The following is a 25,332-nucleotide window of genomic DNA, read 5'->3' on the forward strand; positions in this document are numbered from 1 at the left end:
ATATTTACCCTCAATTGACTTATTACTGATTTATTATAGGTCAAATAAGTTTTTTTATGATCAAATTACCCTCACACGTCTTCACGCGCTAATGCATGTGAGGAGTTATATTTTCACCGTTATAAGGGTAATTTAGACGAAAAATAATTGTTTGATCTGCAATAAATCAGTAACAAGTGAATCAAAGGTAAATATCAATTTTCATTCAATTTTTTTGTTAATATTGACGAATTAAGTGGATTTTTGACTAATATAAGCAAACCTCATGCATGCTAGATGTAATCTTTCATACCACAGGGAGTCTAGGTGTAATTACACTATAACTCAGGGGAGGAAAGTGCAATTATCCCTAAAGATTTTGATTTTCTTACACATAATATGTACGTGTACACACACAGACTAGGGAATAACACCACGCGATGGACGACTGAAAGTGTCCAAGTCTAACTTAAACTAAAATAAAAGTTTTAGGATGTAGAAGTCAAATTTACTGTAAATCTCATCTCGAACTATTGTAAGTTTTCAGTTCTCTTACATACATATAGTTGTAAATATTACATGACACGTGTTTTTAGAGTAATGGGACTTCAATTTCAGCATATAAATTAGAATTGATGGACGAGAAAATAAAGTTTTGAAATATATAAATGTTTATCCTAACAATAGTACCTTCTGTTTGAAATTAAGAATAGATACTATAATTTAAAGGGGAGATGTAGCAATAATTTCATAAAAGTAATTAGCTAGTTGTCTCTTTCCTATTTTGCGTATTTATTAAAAATTTGACCTGAACTATTATAGGCAGGTGAAGTGTTTCACTTGGCAACATGGATTTGATAGGACACTCTCCATCAGTAATAAAAACTGACAACCTAGTTCCTGTCTTTTTCTTTTTTCACCCCACCTTTAACAATTAACATATTCTACATATAATTAGAAGAATATTTATACAATTGCCTTAACAGTTAATGGAAGGTTCAATGTGCACAGTGGATCGAATTGGTATGGATCGACTCGAAAAAGTCCAGTTCAGAATCGATCCAATGCTATTCATGATCGATTTTGGAGCAGTCATGGGTCTCTAAGTAAGCCCCAATTGAATTCATTTTTAAACTTAAGCCCAACGATGGATCAGTCCCATTGAGGCCCGAACCAGGTTCAGACTAGGCCCTCATCGAAGTCCGAATGTGCTTGTTTTATTTTATTTTTAAGATGTTGAGGTTTTCTTATAAAACTATTACTTAAATTTAAAATTATTTTATGAAATAAATAAATAATAAATTAAATCACACAAGAAATTATATATAGAACTATAATAGTTAAAAATATATAATGAACTCTAAAAACTAAAGACCCAACAAGCCACGGCACAAGCCGGATCCAGGATCAAGTGGTCGTAGACTACTAGGTTGGCTTGGTCCCAAGTATTGAATCTTGTGACCGGCCTATGATCGACCCGGTCCCAAACGGGCCTGGCCAAACCAACTTAATATTTTATTGTTTAATTTGATCTTGGGTTGGGTTAGCCCAATTCGACCCATTGTGTATCTTGATGAAGGTTAATGAAAATATTCTCTAGTTACAATTTTGACCAATTAAACTAAATTATGTTTAAGCGTTAAATAGATTGTTTTCAAATTAAAGTTGAATTATAACGAGCTCTCATGAAATTTAATATAATTATGAATGCCCCTTGTTATTTGAAAAATTACAAATACTTTCTGATATCTAATGAAATTATGCAATTCTTGTATGTAAGGCTGAAATCATAATCACGCGTAATCCCCCTGTAATTTGAAGAATTACATCTAGTACCCTTGAAGTTTGCATCCGTCTAACAAATAGTTCATCCATTAGTTAAAATTCACTAATTTTGTTGATATTAGGAAAAAGAAGTTGAATGAAAAAAGTTAATATTTACCGTCGACTGGCTTATTACGACTTACTGTAAATCAAATAAATATTTCTGACTAAACTACCTTTCTCACGGTGAAGATACCTCCTCACATGCATTAACGTGTGAAGATGTATAAGAGTAATTTAATCAGAAAAAGATTAATTTCATCTCTAATAAATCAGTAATAATTCAATTAGGAATAAATATGGATTTTTATCCTATTTTTTTTTTATAATATCAGCAAATTTGGTAAATTTTGATTAATGGAGGGACATATTTGTTAGACGAAAACTCTCCTAAAATTTAGCATAACTATTAAAACCCTCATTGTTTGAAAAATTACAAATACTTCCTAATGTTTAATGAAATTATGTGATTCTTGAATGTAGGTCTAGAATTATAATCTTTGCCCTTCCTATATTTTTTTAAATGAAATATAAAAATTATAAAAAATATGGTGGTTTACCCTTAAATTAATTTATAATAAATGTGGTCCGAATTGTATTCAGTTGAGTATTAATATACTTTAACAGTAGGTTGTGTTTTTTTATTCTTTTTATAATATTGCATTTGAATAGATGGATTCGAAATTGTGATTTTTAGATTCTTAATAATGAATTCTTTAATTTGTTCGGATAATTACAAATTTAAATAATTTTGATTCTAATTTTGAATAATATTTTATTAAATATTAATCTATTTCAATTTTTTTCTCTTTGAAACCATTTTACTAAATTCTTCAATCAAATCAAAATCTATATATCGATCCAAGTATAATTTAAATGAATTGTTGAATATAAAATATTCATGTCTTAAATGATGTAATAGATTGATTTTACAAAAAGAAAAAGCAATGGATTTTATTTTTGTTTTTATTAATTATTATGTTTTTTGGGGGGAATTGGATGGAATCGCAATGTAAAACAAAACTAAAATAACTAACAGAAACAGCCAAATAAAATCACATGATGGGCACCTAATCCGTTTGTACTTTTTCCATATGCAACAAGTTGCGATCTTGTTCATTATCAAAGAGTTTTTCCCCTAAACCCAAGATAAGGTTGTAATAATCATGTCATTATCATTACCGGTACATCTATCCTTGGCACATGCAGTAGTGTGAGGTTGAAAACTGACCATCAAGATCATGACTACTTCCTCTATTTCAAGATTATTACTACATAAAACTAAATTATTTCAGCGTTTTGAACTGTTCTGATATATTAATGTTTCGACTTTTAGTAGTATTTGTTTCAATTATATAACCTTTGAAATATAAAAATTGATTTTCCAACCAACGAAAAATTCTGAGTTGAACCAGATGTGCTCACAGTCAATTGATACTATTATTGTTATTTTGAAAATTATATGTAAGTACATTGAATGTGATTTAGGTTAAAAATTTCATAATTCGGACCATAATATAATGTTTTTTGGAAGATAAAAAGTTGAACATGAGGAAAAAAAAAATTGGATTTAAAGGGCAAATATGATTTAATAATAGCGGAATAAATTAGATTTTTTAGCCCAAATCTTACTGCATCTTTTATTTCAATTAATAATTACACACTATGCGTACAAAGATTATGGTATTTATCTTAGGGTAAATTACACGAGCACCTTTGAGCTGGTTTGATATTATTACAAATACCCAATTGGTATTTTAAAAACTACTAATATTCCTCTGATTTTGACGACAATTAGACCAATATGTTAGTTTCCGTTAGATCTACATCTATTTTTGTTATTATGAACTAACAATAATATCCTTGTAGATTATGAGTTATAATTTTATTTATTTTTTAAAATATTTTTTATGGATTAAGTGGATAATTTTTTTCATAACTTTTCAAAAATTTTACATCCATCTCGTCTTATTTTCTTAAAAGAAAAAAATACAGTAAAGGCAAAGTTGACAACTCCATACCTTTATCCAATGATTACATAATTTCATCAAATATTAAGGGAAAAACTGATTGTAATTTACTCTTTATTTTACATAAAAAAAAATATTTTATATGGAGAGGCATGAATATATTAAATGGAGTAGAGGATACAGTGTGATTTCCAAATGAAAATTCAATCCTCATACGCAAGTCTCTAAAGTTGGTAAAATCCATAAAACTTCACTTTCAATAATTAATTACAAAAGTTATGTGCAGCACACTATAAAGCTGGCAATAATCCGACGTTTGGTGCCAAACAAATCAATTGGAACACTCTGCAGGTAGCTAGATTGCAAAAAGCGAATGCAATGGCTTCCAATGGCCTACGACCAGAAGATGTGGTGGTGCTCATGGTGCCCTTCCCTCTTCACGGCCATCTCAACCAGCTCCTCCACCTCTCCCGCCTCATCTCCGCCCACGATGTGGCGGTCCACTACGTAGGTACCGCGGCCCACAACCGCCAGGCTCGGCGGCGGATCCACGGCTGGAACCCCCTGTCGATATCCAACATCTTTTTCCATGATCAGTTCCCATCACTTTCTTTTCAATCTTCTTTCCCTTCACGTCCCCAGCCACTATTCGACGCCTCATCGGCCCTGCGACAGCCTGTCGCGGAGCTTTTGCGCTATCTTTGTGCCATAAACCGTCGAGTTGTCGTCATTTACGACTCTTTGATGGGATCAGTGGTGCAAGATTTTGTCAAATTTCCTAATGCTGAGTCCTACACTTTTCACAGTGTGTCGGCGTACACGATTTTCTTCTTCTTGTGGGAAAAAACAGGGAGGCCTTTCGCCATTGACAAAGAAATCCTGGAAAATTTGCCGTCCCTGGAAGGGTGTTTCAGTCCCGAGTTCGTGAAATTCGTCGGAAATCAGCATCAGTACATGAAACTGAATTCTGGCAGGATTTACAACACATGCAGGGTGGTGGAAAGTCCGTTCCTTGAGCTATTAGCAAAGCCTGAAATCAGTGGAAACAAGAAACAATGGGCTCTCGGGCCGTTCAATCCGGTGGGGGCAGAATCAGTCGAAAGGAAGAAACCATCATCCAATTCAGATTCCCGTCACAGATGCTTAAAATGGCTTGACAGACAGGGCCCCAACTCAGTGATCCTTGTCTCTTTCGGGACAACAACAACATTGTCAGATAAACAACTCCAGGAGCTGGCGACGGGCCTGGAGAAAAGTCAGCAGAAGTTTGTATGGGTTCTGAGAGATGCTGACGGGGCGAACTTTTTCGGCCGGGAAATTAAAAGAGTTGAATTGCCAAAAGGGTTCGAAGAGAGGGTGAAAAAGAGGGGAATGGTTGTGAGAGATTGGGCTCCGCAGTTGGAGATTTTGGGGCACTCTGCAACAGGTGGGTTTATGAGCCACTGCGGTTGGAATTCGTGCATGGAGAGTATCTCCATGGGCGTTCCCATTGCGGCCTGGCCGATGCACTCCGACCAACCAAGAAACACCATTTTGATAACCAAAGTGTTGAAAATCGGCTTAGCTGTGAAGGATTGGGCTCGTCGGGATGAGTTGGTGAAATCTTCGGCCGTGGAGAGCGCTGTGGCGAGGCTGATGACGTCGGAGGAAGGGGCGGAGATGAGGAAGAGAGCCGCGGAGTTGAGTGGTTCAGTCAGGAAGGCAGTGGCGAAAGGTGGAGTGACGCACTTGGAGTTGGATTCTTTCATTACACATATTACTAGGTAGTTTTGTTCGTAATTCTGACCTATTCAGCTATGTAAAATCAATTACAAAATAAGTGTGTTATACTTACAATATAATTAGTTATCTTTTTTAATTGTATATCAATTATGTGGCAAATATAATGCACTTGTCATATAATTGGTTCAAGTCAGGCTAAATCCAATTTGGATTGGAACTTTTCTCGTATGTATCTAAGTTATCTGAAAAAATTGATAAATTTGTATGAATAGCTATAATCATGAAATATTAATATAATATATTCTGACGTGTGTTGTTTGGTAATCTTTCACTCCATTTGTTTTGTGGAAGCTCTTTATATTTTCCTTTTATTTTTAAACAATTTATGGTAATTCTTGAATTCCGTCTCAATAATTAAATCTTTCTGAATCCAATATATACATATATATATATATATGCAAGTTGTATGAATTTAATGGTAATACAAGAATGGCTTAAAATGAAAGGCAACAAAGAATATGGTCTTGGTTAAGGATAAGAAAGTTATAATTGAAGCAAACATGAAATTCCTTGACTTTGTCGAACCCCATACAACGTTTGATCATGACTTGAGATTATTAATTCGTTCCAAGTAGTTGAAAGAAAATGGCCGCCTTTCCAACGCAAGTTGCAGGTTTTGTCCGAGATTTCTGAGCCAGAGCCATGTTACCAGATTGCTCCATCTCAAATTCACTTTATTTACGTTTATAATAAACGTCTTCCAGCCATTATGTGATTCAATGTCCAATTTAGAACAACCTTCCATCCTATAATCATTACAATACTATATTTGATTTAATCAGACACAAAAATTCTCACAAAACTCAAAATTAACTTCGATCAGTTCTAAAGAGATGCGTCTAAACATAAACATCAGGTGCTCCTATTTGTACGGATCAATTACTTTAGATGCATATATATATTAGAATAATTTTATTTTTACATCGATACTTTTTAAAATTAAATTCAATTATACAAACACTCCCTAATGAGGTGTGGTGTGATTATGTACATCAAGTGATGTTGGTGTAAATTCTGATATTAAATATGGAATGTACTTGTAATTACAATTATAATTTTATGGACGTATTTGTAATTTTATAAAGCATAGATGATCTTTATAGTAAATTTAACATAAAAAAGAACGTATCGATATATTAATTTTTGTCCTAATTTTGAAACGAAATCCCAAAATCATTATAAATAGGAACACATGTTTGTCATGGAATGAAATTTTGTGCCGCAATTTAGCAATCTTAACTAGATACAAACATAAATATCTGTCGACATGCCCACAACTTTTCCCGATTAACAATACAGAACGGAACTCTTCATCCCAATTGGTGGGACCAAATAAAAAGTGATATATATATATATATATATATATATATCATTCCACACCCCAATCAACATTAGTATTATTATTTCCTTTGATTGACCTCCAAGTCAACAGTGCATCAAAAAACATAAAAATTAAAAAAACAAACAAACAAACAAACTCCCCGACCAATTGTTTTTTTCAAACAAAACACCAAACGGTATTATATTAAGTAAAATTCCCCACCAATTATTCTCCCTAAATTTCAAAATTATAAGTCATAAGACATCATCATATATTTCTATACGGGAAAATTTGTAATTTTCATCCTATAAGTATTAGGGTGATTTTTTTCGCCTTGTATGAATCTATTTTTATAGTTTGATTCTATAATTTTTCAAAATTTATGAATTATGGTCAATTCCGACCAATCTTATCGGAGAATTACATATGTTGTGTATGTGATACGTTAATTTAGGAATTTTCAACCAAAATTATCTTCAAATTGCCAAAATTGAGTCCAACAAGGCCGAAAATGTCACACATATACTTATAGGACTAAAATAAATTACGGAATCGAATTACAAAACCAAATTCATTTAATTTTCCAAATTGTGGGACAAAATTACATTCCTTTACTTACAAGATCAAAATTATATATTTTTTTCTTTTTATTTTGATGGTATTTTATATATGAATTTCCCACACGAAAAAATGATGATCATTCGTATGACATAATTGGGGCGTTGGGACTCCCAAGTCCTGATCAGTACTGTACATTTATTACAACCTTTTTGGTATGTGGCTATTCTTGGAATCAAAGTTTGCCTCTTTTTAGACAGGTGCCCCCACATATCTCGGAAGCACAAATCAGCCAACGTATGGCCAGCACATCAACTTGCATATATACATTAATAAGACCAAACTCCCTCCTGTTTCTATACATTCCACTGCTTTTTCTTTTTCCTATTTCTCATGTTTCTGGGCCCAATCAATTCATAATACTTACACTATATATTTGGCTCAGTTTGCGGTTTCACTCCATAGATAATTGAGTGTCCACATCTAATGATGCATGCACACAGATACGGTGACACCAGCTTTCAGATTCAAAAAATCTCAAAATATTTGGACACAACACACGTAATTATTATAGCAAAAGAAAAAAAAAGATAGTAGAAAATACAAATCAACCACGATTTTGACAACGGCCATTGGCCGTTGTTTTCAAAACATTAGCCATGACCAAAATTGTTGCAAATATATTGGCTACGGCTAAAAATCATGAAAAATATTAATTAATCATGATAAATATTTAAATTTTTTATTTTAATTTTGTCTAATCGTGATTAATAATATTAATTTATCATGATTGTTAAGCGTGTTTGTTACTATATTTTTTTTTATTTTTAATTTTTGGGGGACAAAAAATATTATATTCGACATCTTTTGATGTCCAACATTGTACAAAATAATATTATAAACGACATGTTTTCGATGTTCTATGCATTTAGGAGGTTGGACAAGATACCGATGAGATGTTTGATTTAATAATTAAGGCTGTAATAAAACTCATAAATAATTATATATAATGTTATGGATTTAAATTGCGCTAAACATTTTAGTATATATCTCTTTGTTTTTTATTTTTTGTGTGAATTTGTTATAATATTTAGGGTAAAATATGCTTTGCCCCTTTAACTATCCTTAATATAACACTTACCCCTAAATTAACAAATGTAGAGCTTATTCTCTTAGTTGGACAAAAATGCCCCTCATGCTTTGAATAATTATATTATTTTTAATATACATTTTAGTATTTTTCATATTAAATCATCACCAAAGTATTTTTTTAATTAATTTTTTTAATAAGGAAAGAATTTAAATTACATGTGGAGTATAAATTAATATATATAGTAGATACACAACAAATATATTATATATAATCAACAACTCGTATATGTCTTTTCAAAGAAATTGACAAGTATATACATGCTTAACCAAAAGTTAAATATTTTTAGAAAAAAATGAATCAATATAAATATTTTATCATATTTTTTGAAGAAAATATATAAAAAAACCATTTAAATATTTTATCATATTTTTTAAAGAAAATATATATAAAAAAACCATTTAAGTATTCATTTTTATATAAAAGAATAAATAGTTAATAACTTAATTTTATTACAAAATTAATAAAATCTTTTTATGAAAATATTTTGTGTATTTTTTATACTCATTTATTACTTAACTTTGAGTCTGTAAAATACAATAACATTCAAACTATTTAATTTACTAATTTTCTATTACTTCATTATAATTAAAAGATGCTTTTTCCAATTGAGAAAATTTTAATTAAACTTAAAATACAAAATTATTAGAAAAAGAAATTCTTTGAACTATATATATAATACAAGGGCAAGATTGTCTAAAAATTTAACTACATGAGGTTACATTTGGTAGTTTAGGGGGTAAGTGTTACATTAAGAATAGTTTAGGGGGGCAAAGTGTATTTTACCCTAATATTTATTAGTTATATGTAGTTTAGTTTTTGTTAAAGAAAGTACGTAGTAAATTATTTTTTGATATCATGATTGGGGAGTGCGAATCCAAGTTTGAAATTTAGACTGGATCGTCCGACTTGATCGATCTAACTGGAAATCGGTCTGAAATTTCATCCCGTTGCTATCAAACTCGGTGTGAACAATCTAATTTATCAGTCAAAATCGATCAACTTAATATTATTATTTTTTAAAAAAATAAAGCTCAAATCAAAGACAAGAATGTCAATATAATTTTTCTTCTCTCTCCTTCATGTGCTTCTTGCCACTAAATCATCTCCAATAATTTTTTGGGGTTGTTTTTTTTTTAAAAAAACAGAATTATATAAAGACAATGGTTGTTGCTTCCATTTAAAAGCAACAAAATATTCAAACTTCAACCGTTTGTGGTGTTTTAAATTTTAATTTTTTTAGCTTGAATTTTGATTTAATTTACTTTGTCCAAGAGATTTCTTGTTCTTTTTATTTTTTTAATAATATTTTTATTTTATATAAAAAAAAATCAGTAAGGTAAAATTGACATTTCTATTTTACCGTCCAAAAATTACATAATTATATCATATATTAAAGGGCTTGATGTAATTTAATTGCTTAATAAATAATCATAAAGATGTAGCGTTGATAGGACTAGCGAAAAAGTCATATACGTCGGTTGCCACATAAAAAGCATTTTAAACATGATCATACGGCTACATTCAACGTTTATTTATTTTAAAGTCAAAATTATGTATATATGTTGATTTTACTTCTAATTAATAATTACTATCTTAACTTATATTGTAAATTGTCAAATCCTATATAGTATTTCAACACAACTATAACATAGCTAGGATGTTACCACAACAAACAATTGAACACCACATATATATATATATATATATATCATGTTTAAGATGAAAACAAAAAATTCAAATTTGTGAATGATTTTGGTTGAAGTTGTGGTTCTTGATCTCTACATAGCCCACTAGATCATACTATCTACTAAGCATATAGGCACCATAAAACACATGCCAACTTCTATCTTTTTTTTCTTTTTTTTTTGGGGGGGGAAGGGGGGCGGGGGGAATTAATTAAAAGTAAATAAATTAACATCGACAATTGAGGGAATCAAACAGAGTTTCGACGGACGTATCTGTTTGTCATAAAATTGATAGTACGAGTCGTTATAGGAATTAATTAGGTTTTAAACGATCGAGACTTAGTATGAGAGAAGAGGTGCGTTGAATAAAATAAATCGTGTAACTACAAAAGTAGAAAGCTTGGCGATAATCAATGAGTGTCGTTCCTGCTTTTGTTGTTCTTGATGAGCTTTTTGGTTCTGATTTAAGTATTGAAGGATTTTGTTAGGAACTGACTTAGTCTTCTTTAACGATTTTGTCGCCCGATCATTTGTAATATAAAAGGTTAATGGGGAGTTCGGGCTTTGACCCAATTCAACTGCAGCGAGCAAAAGTTTAGACGGGCCTTGGGAACTCAACGAATTGAGTGTAAGTGAAGGAGTAGTAATGGGCTAGACCCATTGGCCCATCACTCTTATTTGCTGTTTCGAATCCTGCCTACGCTGCATACTGACAGCAAATATCAGTCCAAATCATCTTACGAGAAATAACTAACGACAGCAACACAAATCCAAAGAACAAAGCAGCAAATTTAAGACCTTGAAAATGGATCCATTACGGGCCGAACAAAGATGACCATTTCTTCTAGACTATTTATTTATTTGTTGATCGATTTTATCAAGAATCTGAGGAACAAGATAAAGTCTGTACCTAGACATAAAAACATGCATAATTATTACATCAACAACAGTAGCAGAGATAGTTCCCTCTATTCAGGATAACGATCTATCTGCTAAAATCATCCAAGTGAAGAGATATGGAATCTGGTGATCAAGTTGCCGTGGTAATGGTGCCTCTTCCGGGTCAAAGCCATCTCAACCAGCTTCTTCAGCTGGCCGGCCTGATAGCTTCCTACGGCCTTCAGGTTCACTTTGTTGGCTCCGCCACCCACAACCGCCAGGTCAAACTCCGGTCCAACGGCCTAAAACCTAATTCAGGAATCCAATTCCATGATCTTCCAACTCCTCCCATCGCCGCCGTGGATCCTGATCCAAGCTCGTTCGACAAACTACCCGTTCACATGTATCCAGCCGTCCAGGCCTATGCCAACTTACGGGAACCTGTTCTCGGCCTTGTAGAAGAGCTGTCCCTGAAAACAAGAAGAGTTGTCATCATTTACGACAGGATGATGTTCGAGGTGGTTCGGGACGCTGTCTCAGTCCAGAATGTGGAGTCTTATGCATTCAACTGCGTGTCGGGTTTTAATCTCTTCTTCGTACTGTGGGAAGCGATGGGGAAACCGATCCAAGTAGAGGGACCGCTCAAAGACCCGCCTCCTATCAGCGAATTTATGCCTGAGGGAGTTATCAAATTCATCGTTTCTAGTATTTTTAAAGAGAGAGATGGAGATATCCATAATACCTGCAGATTGATAGATGGTGCTTATATTGATCTACTGTCCAGGGAGGAGATCAGTGGGAGTACTAAGCCGCAATGGGCTATTAGACCAACACTACAGGTAGATTTAAATGCAAATAACGAGGGAAAACCCCGGCATAAATGCCTGGAGTGGCTAGACAAACAAGCACCGGGATCAGTGATATACGTTTCTTTCGGAACCACAACTTCGTTTTCAAATGAAGAAGCCGGGGAGATCGCTCTAGGCCTGGAACAAAGCAAGCAGAAGTTCATATTGGTGCTGAGAGATGCCGATAAAGCTGATATTTTTGCCGGAGAAGAGAGAAAGATTGAGCTGCCAGAAGGGTTTGAAGAAAGAGTGCAAGAAAATGGAATGGTGGTGAGAGATTGGGCTCCACAGCTGCAAATTCTGGCTCATAAATCGACAGGAGGATTTATGACTCACTGCGGCTGGAATTCGTGTTTCGAGAGCCTTTGGACTGGCGTGCCTGTAGCAGCCTGGCCGATGCATTCTGACCAGCCACTTAATGCTCTATTCTTGACAAGAGTTCTGAAAACAGGCCTGGTTGTGAGGGAGTGGGCGCAGAGGAAGGAGCTGGTCACAGCGTCGGTGATTAAGAACGTCGTGGAGAGGTTGATGGCGTCGAAAGAGGGCGACGAGATTAGAAAAAGGGCGGAGGAGTTAAGCGCCGCCATTAAAGTATCCATGGATGAAGCTGGTTGCCCGGAAATACAGAGCTTCATTGCCCATATTACCCGATGAAAATTATTGTTGTTCCGGCTAAATATTTGGATTGGATTTTTATGTCGTTTTGTTTTCTACGTACATCTAATATATACTTCTTGTACGTTTAATTTTTTTTAAAAAAAAATAAAATAGATGTGATCACTTTATTGTATTTGATGGATTAATTTATTTCAGGCAAAATTATATAATTAAATCTGTAATTTTAGATTGTTGGTATTTTTTATCTTATAACATACTTTATTGATATATTTAATTCTTTTTTGGCGCATTTTAAATTACTTCAGTTTGAATCTTTCAGATATTAATAATACAATATTGCATATATATGCCATTTATATTTTAACTTTGATATCCTTTTATTTTATTTTTTAAAATTAATATGTCTGGTTACGTAGTTAATTATCGTAAACTTATATATTAAAAAGATTTATGATGGGTGCCAAGATCATAAAAAATAATTTCTATAGATACTTTTGTAGAAGTGGGGTGGGGTTAATTTTTCTGGGATTAGTTTCAAGTAAATTCCTTCAAAAATAAAAAAATAGTGGGGGTGGGTGGGTGGGTGGGTTTGCTTCTGAAGAGAATAAAAACTAAATTAAATTAGAGAGATAATGAAATTAAAAGAGATAAATCTAAGAGAATACTTTTTCGATTAAGATCGGTTCACGCTTGATTCCGTTGGCTGATCATTGATGCAAATATAGCACCCTTAAATAAATAAATTAGTTATGATCATTGGTATGACCTAACAACTTCACATTTTCGTCAATCAAGGTACGACCGTTGACTAAATTCCTAATTAATGAACAACTTTGAAAACGTTCATAAGATTTAATCCACCAATATCATTAAGAATTAGAAAGGTCTGATTCTAACAAACAATTTCTACGAGAATTCATTTAAATTAGATCATGTATTCACCATAACATAATTAACTACTGTGACATAATTAATCATGTCATGTTACTACTAATTATTGAACTAAACAAACAATTACACGGATCTGCAAAGTTCAATTAGCAAAGCAAACTTTCTTGATAATGAACAAGTGACCACATTATTCATAAATTAGATGTTTGTAATAAAAGTGCAAAAAATAACATGAATACCTATTTTAACGAGAGTAGTAAGCATAAATTAGATCTCACAATATTTAAGCATCAAGCAATCGCCTTAACCTTAACCACCAAAAAATAAGAAAATTAGCCTAACATGGTAATAGAAGAACACACTAAAAAGAAGTAGAATTCCATTAACAATTAGGTAATGTATTAGAACTGAAGAGAATTCAAAAAATAGAAAAGTGGATAGAATAATGGATGTCTCATGGAGTTGAGATGTCCTCCTATTTATACTATAAGCATCCTACGAATCTAGACATAGAAGATGGTTAGGTACATAATTAGCTCTAAAAAGTTAACAAATATTTCCTTTGCATCAGCCAAATATCCTAAAGGATTCTTTCTAAACCCATAGAGCAATCACCCCCTTTTCTTCAGCATAAATCGCGTATTTCCTTTTTCTTCATAATTGACTGCAGCAGTAAGCATGGGCGCGTCTAGTTGGATCAGTAAATTTGTCACAATTTACTCCTTTCCTTAAATGCTTTCAAATGTTGTTTTTAGCTCAAATTTGCCATCTTTACTCCTCATCAAATCTTTTGAGTTGGAATTACAATAAATCCATGTGATTAGGAGTATTTTAGCTCAAAAAGAAGGTATAATCATCATCAAAATATGATAAATTGTATACTTATTAGATACCCTCACACTTAATCTTTTGCTAGTTTTCAAGCAAAATCAAAAGTCAGTTACGCACTCAAAACCCTCTCCATAATCGAACATACTCAAGGTAAATTGTAACCGTGTACAAAGCAAATGACTCATTTCATGAAAAAGATAACTCAACATACTTTCAACAAGTTTTTACACAATGACCATCATCAAAATCAAGTGTACAAAACTAGTGGACTCTTTCTCACCGTTTTCTATTATCTCAAGTGTATATGGCTTGAGTGTTTCCCTCGGTACTTACTATAACAGTATTTCACTATAAGCTTACTTATATACCACTTCTCCATCACCGTAAAATATGCACACACATGGATCAAAAGATCTTTTGATTTTAGCTGTAATGGAGATTTAGTTTGGGGGTAAAAATTTAAGGATAATGAGGTTAAGTTCAAAAAAATCAATTGAAGCAACAAAGAATCGAGTGAACAGTGGATCAAAACTCTCAAAAGTTACTCATTTAGCCATTCCATTCCCCAAATTCTTTTGACAATTTTTTGAACTATACCTTGCGATTTCTTTTGGAGAGATTTTACTCTTTTCTTTCCTTTTTATTTTTTCTTTTTAGTAGCAAGAAGATTGCTTTCTTTAATTTTTTCAATTTTTCTTTTGTTCTTTTCTTTCTCTCTCTCTCTCTCTCTCTCTCTCTCTCTTTTATTTTTGTAATAGCATAGACAAGGTAACAATGTTAGTTCCCATATAGTGTAAGACTACAAAATTGAAACCCCACACTCATTTTGAGATATATTCTTTAGAGCACAAAAACTATAATGTTCAAACCCTCACTTTGAGAACCGTTCTTTTGAATATAAATTCACTTCCCTTGATACTCTAATAATTCTTGAAAGGGTGAAAATCAAGGGGTTAAATGATGACGCAATGAATTTATATATAATGGCTTACATCAAGAAAACAAGTCCAAAAGGCTCAAGTGGGTTTACTAAAGTCAAAATATAATGTGATGGTTAATTTAGGCAGAAAGTGGTTTTAATCATAGTGCCTATATCATATCCAAATGTACGCACATTTATGTGGCTTTGACGTGGTTCAAAGCAAGTTATAGAAGACAAAGTTATAGAGACATGTTTTAATTATTTTTAAAATTAAATTATTACTTATTATAAAAATATTTTAATAAACTTTGAACGAAAAAAGTAAGAAATAAATTTTAATTTTATTTCTACAATTTATCTCAAATGTAAATAATTATAATTTAAAAATTAATTTATTATTTAATAAATAAAACATCTAATACTTTTATTCAAAAAGTAAATTTTACTTTTTATAGTTTGTGCTCAAATATTAATATATTTTTAGACCAAATAATAATTTAATTTATAAAATAGTAAAATAGATTCTAGAAATTATTTAAAATAAAAATAATTATTATTTTAGAACTATATATTTATTATACATATTAAAATAAAATTTTTCTAACATTTTTTATTTTTGTAAAACGGGGAAAGAATTCTTATAGTTTGTGGCAACATTAAGTCAAAATATATTTTTTTTCACTTAATGGTACCAAAACAATATTTTTTTATACTATTTAACAGGGCTTTTGAAGTTAAAATCACTCAAAATCAATAAGAGTTAACAATTGCTAATGGCCACGAGGCACATGGCCTCTACCGTTAACTTGGGATTAGAAAGATGTATTTTTGTATTTTATAATATGAAAAGCGATACTCGCAATTATTGTGGTAAAAAGAAAATAACATTTTTTTAATTGAACCAAAAGAAATTCTTTGCCCAACTTCTAACATTTTAGACATCTTCAAGTTTCAGACAAATCTGTTTAATAGATATAGAGATGTAATAGTCCGAAAAGTAAGGCTTGTTTTTTAAAGGAAAATTACGACAATATTTTCGTAACATTTGGACGCCCATCATAAATCCTATCCGAAATTGTGTCAGCTTTTGATTTTATGGGATTTTGAATTTCATTTCCCTGCCAATATTTTGGAATTCCTCCAGAAAACTAATAAAAGTGTTCCAAAAATATCCATCGCAAATTTATATGAGCGGTTGTGTCTCCACTGCTTGATAGGCTATTTATAGGCCATATTTGGTGAACCTTGTAAAATATCTTTAAGGAGATTTTCTTTGGTACTTGTTCTCATAGGAAATATTTTACGGATCTGTGGAGATATTGTCTTTTAGTTCCACTTGACAGATGGTGTTTTCCACTCCAAGTTATGCTTGACGGGACTTTTCCTTAAACTCTCCGTACCTAGCTTGCTTCCCTTCCCACTTTGTGGTCGTATTTCTTTCCAACTAGGACACCTTGATTTTTTTTAGCAAGGGTACTTCATACGTCATTTAGAGGGTGTTTGGCTAAAATTATAAACTCCTCAAAACATTTTATAAGATATTTGAAAGCTTATAAGTTCAATAAAACTGTTTGCGTCATATTTTTTTTAAAGAACTTATAAGAACTTTTTTTTATAAAATCTTATAAATTATATAAAATTAATATATCAAAGACTAAAATATCCCCACCATCCACTTAGACACACACTCTCTCTCTCTCTCATTTAATCTTTTTTGCTATTTAATTTTTCCAATATTCAAAAAAGAGAAAATATATTATTATTTAATAATAATTTATTATAGTTAAATTAAAATAAGATTGATATTGATATTATATTTACTAAAAAAAAAATAATTCAAAATATTATAAATTATACGACTAGAAATAATCATTGCATAAACAAATATCAATTATATATTTATATTAATATTTGACTAGTATGAATTTACACATATATTATTTTTATTTAAAAGTTTAGGTAATAGTTTTTTTATTTTTTTGTTATTGTAAAAAGATTATCAATTAAATATTTATTTGAAATTAAACTAATATGTACTACTTATAAAAGTGTTTTAAAAATGTTTAAAACGAAATATGTCAAGAAATAACAATTTACTTGATTCTAATGGTATACGTGTTCATTTTAGTTATTTTACCAATTAAAAATCTTATTATGCCGAACATTCTAACATCTTATAAGATGTTTACACATCATATAAGTTTTAATATTCTATTTTATCCAAACACTTTAGGAGCTTATTTTTAAAATAAGATCCAACATCTTATAAGATCCTAAAACATCTTATAAAATACAGGAACTTATGAGATGTTTTAGTTTTATAAGATGTTTTAGAAAAACTTAGCCAAACACCCTCTTAGTTGAGTCATCTTGTAATCTTTTCAACTAGGGAGCCTCATATCTTTTCCAAATAGAGGTCGTGTCCCTTGTCAAGCCCAAAACTTTGAGTTAAAAAAGAAAGGATAAAATTGTACTTTTTGTCTTATAAATTAGAGGGTGACATTTTTTGTTTTGCACGAATTAATTTCGAAATTTAGTTTTGTCATATTAAAATATTTGCAATTTTAGTCCTTTTATCAACCAATTTGACTAGAAAATTTCATGTGACTTGCATATGTTACGAATTGTATTCTACAAAGTAAATAATACGTTTTAAATATCATATTTAAGTCCACATATAACTAAAAAGAAGTAAGTATGGTAATAATTCTTAAATAATTCCCAAAGTTTAATTAAGAAGATAGTCCAAGTCCCACATCGTGATTTCTAAAATATTGCATGTTCCTTCTGTTGATAAAGTCTAACAACGTTAACTTTTCTGATAAATGGTCCGTTATGCCTTACTTGCTATTTATTTTTTATGACTGTTGGACTTTTATAAATAATAAAAATCATTGGATGTATTAGATTTGAGGATATTTGTACTTGCGCTTTACTCATAATTTTAGAAATAAAAGGTCAAGGTGTAATTTGTTTTTAAATTTATAATTTGTATGGAAAGGGGATTTTATTCATGTGTTAGTAAAATATAGATTGGTGCTTAGGATTATTTTCGTAATATTTTTGGGGTTATTTTGTAAATTTATAAAAAATAGGGGAATTTTATGTATTTTACCCAAAAATTAATGAGGGCCCAAATTGATGGCATCTACAGCACTTCATGCGCTTGGGCTTCTTGATTGGAACTCTGGAATCGCAAAAACGACCCGAATTCGACTGAAATCAATAGCAGCAGCAGCAGCCAGTAAGAACTATGCCGAGAGTGACACAAGTATTGCGCAGAGCTCGTAAGGCCATTGAAGACCTGGATTTGTTGAAAATCTTGGATTCTGAGCTCAGACATGAACTCTCCTCTATGCGCTACCAGGTCGATTTTCCTCCCTCATTTTTCAATTTTTGCGTCCGAAGCAGGCATGTACTTAGTTTCCGGTGTTCGAATTGGTCAATCGAGGCCCTTTCGCTTTGTGAATCATTCGTTTCTTGGCGTGTATTTGCTCTGGAAGTAAAAGGTTCCGCTTTCTTGAATATAAAGGATTTTTTTGTCAATTAGTTGTATTCACGCTGACATAATTTTCCGACAAGAAAAGTCGCTGGTAACAAGTGGAGGGTGCCTAGTGCCAATAACTATTTAATTGAAGGGTGAAATATGCTACTTTGTAATTTAAGTTTGCAATGTGCAAAACCTCTATAATTCTAGGGTGCAAAATGCCAATTATCCATGCTTGTGGCATTGATGTTTGCTGTGTAAAAGTTTGATGTTTGAGAAATGAGAAAATGGCTCTGTGTGGTTTATGCTCCTTCTGAAGCTTTGAAATAGTTGAGCAAGTGTTGCCATGGAAGGACAAATGGTAATGCCAAAATTCAATTTAATGTTTCTACCCAGTATGCAAGAACTGTGTATGTGTAAGAAGTTTGATCTTTGTTGCCTTTGTGTTTGGGAAAGCCCAACACATTGGATTAAGCTGTGAAAATCAGTAATTCATTGACATTAATTGAAAACCTTTTGTACAAGTGAGGCAAAGTCGAAACAAGAAACGAATGTTGAAGAGAAGGACGTCCATTTGATGACATATGTACATTTAGAACAAATTTTATGCCTGCGTAGGATTCATAACCGATGGTATCCGTTTTAAATGCATATCTAGGTTGTTTCTGTTGCAGAAAACTATTAAGAGTCGTCATGTTTTACAGAGGATCTCTGTTGGTTTTTGAATATCAATAGGTTAATATGGATGTAGGATGATAAAGTTGGTTCATTTGGGGATTTTGTTTTGGAATGGGATTCTCCTCAGTCTCAAGATGTTGTTTTGCGGAAAAAATGTTCATCAGGGGAAGAAGTGGCGGTTTCAGCTTTGTTGAGTCGTGACACCTTCCAGGGAGATGGCAGGTTGCCGGGGGAAGCTCTTCTGAAAATATGCATAAAGAAGCCTGGTTTGAGCTCTATTTTGAAGTTTGATTGTGTGGCATCTAACAGAGGAGGTAGTGAACCTGAGTTCGATATTCAGAATGCGCATTACATCGCATCATCATCACCCGTTGATTCTTCAATTTATAGAGGCCCCTTATTCAGGTATTTTCTGTTGGAAATTCAATTAATGGTGCTTTCTCTATGTTGATATGTAAACGCTCTCTGGAAGTTGAAGAACCACTAGGACTTGCCAGACTCAGTATACACCAGCTAATATGTGAAACAAAATTGATGTTTTGATGTATATATCTTTACCTGGTGTGTGGTACGCACCATTTTCCATCATTATGAAGTCCTGAATTTCATGTACAGGGTCTCAGTTCTGCTTAAATTCCTCGAAGTTAAAGGTTTAATGGACTTCTGTTCTTTTTTTGTTTTAATGAATTCTGGTTGAGATTAGAATCCAAATATTTATATCATCTAAGTTCATGGTAATTAGGTTTATTCTTTTTTTCATACCCAAATTTTGGAGGAAATATTTGTAATCACATCTATATCTGCCAAAACAACATTTTCTTTTCTTTCTCTGCTCAGCTGAGCTTGTCTTTCAAAGTCTCTATAAGTTTCCTCAAAGTTTGTGTCTTGTCCACTGTGGACGTGGAAAAGGATTGCAAGTACCAGCAGAACTGTTGGATTTTATGTGCTTTTGCTTTTCCAAGTTCAACCCCTCTTAGTACTGATGATCTCCATGACTAATATTTGCTTATATGAACTTGTATTCCTCTCAATCTTGCAAAACTGAATTAAAGAACCGAGGCATTTATGTCTAAATATGATAATCTTTTTAGAATGTCTGTAAAAACGAGAGACAAGCTCCATGTCTCCAATTTTTTAGTCTTCTGAAACTAATGATGAACATATAACTTCAAAGCAACTGCTAATTTTTTTCATTTACCATTTCCACATGGTTATCCGCATCTTGTTAACTCTCTGTGGTTCGTCTTAATTTCTCAGTCTCATCCTTCTGCAGTGATTTGGACCCTGCTTTGCAGCATGAGCTGAGGCAATACCTAGCGGCCAGAGGAATCGAGGAGAAGTTCACCAATTCCCTCCTCCTACACCTACATAAGAAGGAGCAAGGTCAATACATGAGCTGGCTGCAAAAGCTAAAGGATACAATGGTAGAAAACCAGTAATGTACACAACTGCAGCGCCAACACTTAACTTCCAAAATTCCATCTGGTTCTCTCGCCTTCCCATTGATGAAGTAAGTAAAGTTGTGACTAAATTCTGGCTTTGGACGTCTACTTAACTTCCACATTCTTAGGCGTGAATGTTATAGGAAATATCCACTGGGAGATCTTTCCGCAAAAAACTTTTGGCTATGAAATGAATCAGTTGAGGACGCCTTGGTTGGTTGTTCGTTCTTTGGACTTTAATTCATTACCGACTTAAGTTACCAACTCTCCCCCTCCTTCTCCCCCGTTGGATCTAATTCATCCTACCCAACGGATCCAACTGAGACTCGAACAATGATCTCTAGCTACTACCTTGTATTTGTCCTTGTTTTATAAAAATGATTAACTCAAATTGTAAAAAAAAAAAAAAAAAAAACAACTTCTTGCATCCATTTTTGGAAACCATTTCAAATTTCTTTCAATAATGAATGTGAAATCACAATGAAACCCTTGTCTGGTTATAATTTGATTACTTGATTCCTAATTGGGGATGCTTTAATGTTGCCAAAACAATGGATAATCATAAGTTGTAGGTAGGTGAACTCTTACATATAAAACTCGTGAACAAATGGATGCTGTAAGTTGTCGTGAAGTTGGAGGCAGGAGCAGCTTGGAAGTCACTTTTACATTTATTATTAAACTTTTGTCCAAGTGAGAAGTGGATATATTAATATTGAGGACAGGTATATTTATACTACTCATTCATGGTCTATTTACACAAATAATTCTTAAATTTTGTATAACCATAGAAACCATCTCTGATAGTCAAAAGACAAGCATAGTTTGTTTAATATTGTTGACGTTTTTGGGAAGTGTATGTATAATTTAAAAAAAAATTAGATGGCTTGTATAAATGATGTTGGCATGTCAAGAGGCATAAATATTTTATATAAATAGATCGTGGGTTAGGGATGTAGGTGTAATTATCTTGTAATATTAAGGTGTCTTATTTTGCATTTCTTAGATGTTATTTTCCTTATACCTTTTTGATCAATTTTGTTATAGTCCACAATGAAGTAATTCAGAACCGATAATATTACATTAATGTATGAATCGTAACGTAATAAATTGAAACTATTATAAACATAAGGGATAATTACAATTTTTTTCCCTAAGATTTGATAAATTACATGTAAATTTATTTCAATTTTAAGAAATTATACCTAACACATCTGAAATTTACTTCTATCTAACAAATAAATTCCTTTATTAATTAAAATTCACCTGAAATTATTAATATTAATAAAAAAATAAAAATAACTATATATATATACCCTCGATTGACTTATTACTAACTTATTGCAAGTTAAATAAATCTTTTTATGATCAAATTATCCTCATTCGTCTTCATGCGTTAATACATATAAGGAGGTATATCTTCACCGTTATGAGGGTAGTTTATTCCAAAAAAATTTATTTGACTTGCAATAAGACAATCGATGGTAAATATCATTTTCATTCATTTTTTTTTTGTTAGTATCAACAAATTTAGTGAATTTTGACCAATAGATGGACTTATTTGTTATATGGAAGTAAATTTCAAAAGTGTTAGATGTAATTTTCTAAATTAAAAAAAATTACGTATAATTACACCGAATCTCAAGAAATGGGAGTATACTTATCCCTAAACATAAACCAACATCCACTCCTAGACCTAAAATTGATCATGATTTAAAAAAAAAAAAAAAGAAAGAAAGGAAAAGAAATGAAGGTTATATGAATGTAAGTTTTAATTTTCAAGAAATAGATAAATAAACTTGTTACGTGTAAAATTCAACTCACCCATCATTGTGAGAGTAATAGTTATAATAATTAATTATACTTATGTCATTGTACGTATTTAACTTGCAACAATTATTATAGTAATTTAAAACTTTTTATGAACTTAATATGTTTATTTAATTATCAAACTAATTAATTAAATTTTAATATGGCTAAAGCAAGTTGCTAGCTTCGTCACTGTAGATCTCCCAACGCTCAAATCAATACAGTTGGATAAAATTACAACTTGCTACGTAAATTTAGGGTTTGTTTGATTGTGATTAAAAGTGAATGCTTAAAAAAAGTGAAAATAAAAATAGATGTATAAGAAACAGTTTGGTGTTTGATTAGAAAAAATATTATTTTTTTTCTTCCTCCTTCCTTTTCACTCACACTTCCCTTTCACTTCCCCTTTCGTCTCATTAGTGAACCAAACGAGTCCTTAATAAAAATATCTTACCCAGCATTAAGGAATTGGGGTTTCTATACTATTGGTCCATCTGAACCAGGGTGATGTATGACTATTCTATCCGTAGATTAGTCCATGGACCAAGAATTGCATTCAACGCGGATTTTTGGCCTATTTGGGTATTTTCCAATAAAGTTGGGGCCATTCTATAATAATACATTCCAAAATCCACTCTTTAGTTCCTTTTTCAAAATTTAGCCAAAAATACATTTTCTTTTTTTTCTAAATACAACGGGGAAAAAATTCCTAATTTCTCTTTGAGTCCACATTTTGGGAAAATAAACCTTTTTGATCCCACGTTCACGCAATTTTATATTATCATATTTATAAATGTAAAAATAAAAAATTAGTGCTTTCTTGTCTTTTTAACAATAAATAATAAATTACAATGAATCTCGATTCAATCAATACATCAATGCAATTATAAATAAATTAAAATAATTCACATAACGTGAAACAAATCCCCACCCATTCAATGAGATTCGAATTTATAATCTCGAACTTGTTCACGACACTTTAATTCTAGCCTCAACTATTAGATCGAGACATCATTATGATCCACCTTTCCCTCCCTTTAATTTTTATCAAATCTTGTCCGAATCTTGAATTTTTTTTTTTAATAAAAGAAAAAAGATGATGGACGTTGGTAGTAAAATATCATTAATAATTAAATCATAGATAGTGGGAGACATATACATTCAACAAAGTTGCCCATTTGGTAAATAAATATAAAGGGTTGATGGGAGGCACGATTGCCATCATTTTTTCCTAATATATTATTAAATTAATTTTTTAAATATTATAACTTTTTTTTTTAAATAAAATAACTGTACTTTTAATAAAATATCAATAATTCACGGGTTATTTCCTTTACTAAGTGGGAAGTCATAGATCCAAAAGGAATACGAATATATATATATGAAAAAGGGGGGTGAGTTTGTGGACCAAAAAATTCTATATCTTTTTATGGGATAAATGTGTTTTTGGTCCTCAAATATAATATCAATACTATTTTGGTTCTTAAATAATTTAAAGTTGTAATTTTGGTCCTCAAATTTTAATTCTTTGGCACTTTTGATCATTTTATTAATTTTTTCGTTAAATTTAACGGAAGTTTCACTTAAAGTGGAAAAAATATTCACTATATTTGGTTTCATTTTTAACTTGTTTTTATGTGTTTTATGGAGATAGAGAGAGAAAAATAAAGATAAATAAGTATGTGTTAGAGATAGTGCGTATGTTTGGATTTATTTTTGGAGATAATATAAAATAAATATGATATGTTTGATGTTGTTTAGTAGGAGACAAAAACTACTGTTCATTATCAAATCATGTTTCTTTTATACATATTTATATATATGTATGAGTATGTATATAATTTTTTTATTTGTAGGGCCTATAATTAGTGTAGACTTATTTTGACAAAAACCAAAAGAGGCATTGTTTCAAAATATCTCAAAAACACCATCAAAACTTTCAAAACACATCAAGACAAATATTGTCCATATTTTGGCCTATCTCGAAGATGAAGCAAAATTGAAACCAAACATTATGATTATTTTTCTCCCATTTTGTGATATTTTTAAAGTTGTAATCTGATGCACCAATTTTTTCTATTTTTCTTCTTATTTTAAAAGAGAACAAACAAATAAAAATAAATTTAAGCAACAAATTTTCTAAATAATCTTAACAAAAAATTATTAATAATAGAAAAATTGTCAATAAATTTTAGAAAATTCGTTGCTTAAATTTATACTTTTTGATTTATTTTCTTTTGAAGTTTGAGAAAATTAAGAAAAATAGACAGCGTTGTATTACAACTTGAAAAACACCACAAAATGAGAGAAAAATAACATTTTTTTTCCACTTTAAATGAAATTTTTTATTAAGTTTAACGAAAAAGTTAATGAAAGGACCAAAAGTGCCAAAAAAGGTTTGAGGACCAAAATTATAATATTTATTTATTTAAAAATCATAATCGAATTAGTGACTATATTTGAGGACCAAAAATGTATTTATCCCTCTTTTTATTTAATTAAATAAGACCAAATCTTGGGATTAAATATTTTGAGACTTTTTAACTTTTAAATTAGATTTATGATTAAAAAAATCTTTTTACAAAAGAAGCCAAAAAGTCGGAACTTTGTTATTTGGGCAAAAGTGTGAGCATTCCCTATGACATTGTAAATGAACAA

General features: G+C 31.4%; 3 protein-coding genes across 5 annotated transcripts; all 3 read left to right on the forward strand.

Annotated features, from left to right (window-relative positions):
* The first annotated feature begins 4,061 nt into the window (after positions 1-4,061).
* LOC105159842 (zeatin O-glucosyltransferase) lies at positions 4,062-5,819 on the forward strand. Its single transcript, XM_011077044.3, has one exon. The coding sequence runs from the start codon at positions 4,152-4,154 to the stop codon at positions 5,538-5,540; it is 1,389 nt and encodes a 462-aa protein (XP_011075346.1). The 5' UTR covers positions 4,062-4,151; the 3' UTR covers positions 5,541-5,819.
* A 5,264-nt stretch (positions 5,820-11,083) lies between these two features.
* LOC105159843 (zeatin O-glucosyltransferase-like) lies at positions 11,084-12,789 on the forward strand. The gene has a single exon (XM_011077046.3). It carries the CDS (start codon positions 11,289-11,291, stop codon positions 12,651-12,653), a length of 1,365 nt encoding a protein of 454 aa, XP_011075348.1. The 5' UTR covers positions 11,084-11,288; the 3' UTR covers positions 12,654-12,789.
* A 5,478-nt stretch (positions 12,790-18,267) lies between these two features.
* LOC105159844 (Mitochondrial glycoprotein family protein) lies at positions 18,268-21,128 on the forward strand. Of its 3 annotated transcripts, none has more exons than XM_088879413.1 (3): positions 18,268-18,628; positions 19,500-19,831; positions 20,684-20,820. In XM_088879413.1, exons 1-3 carry the CDS (start codon positions 18,515-18,517, stop codon positions 20,700-20,702), a joined length of 465 nt encoding a protein of 154 aa, XP_088735539.1. In that variant the 5' UTR covers positions 18,268-18,514; the 3' UTR covers positions 20,703-20,820. The 3 variants fall into 3 exon arrangements, with proteins under 3 accessions (XP_088735539.1, XP_020548801.1, XP_011075349.1); XM_020693142.2 differs by having other exon boundaries at positions 18,386-18,628; positions 19,554-19,831; positions 20,700-21,128; XM_011077047.3 differs by having other exon boundaries at positions 18,389-18,628; positions 20,700-21,128.
* Positions 21,129-25,332: the final 4,204 nt, after the last annotated feature.

Source organism: Sesamum indicum, linkage group LG4 (genome assembly GCF_026168435.1).
Source record: "Sesamum indicum cultivar Baizhima isolate 11 linkage group LG4, ASM2616843v1, whole genome shotgun sequence".
Lineage (NCBI taxonomy): Eukaryota > Viridiplantae > Streptophyta > Magnoliopsida > Lamiales > Pedaliaceae > Sesamum > Sesamum indicum.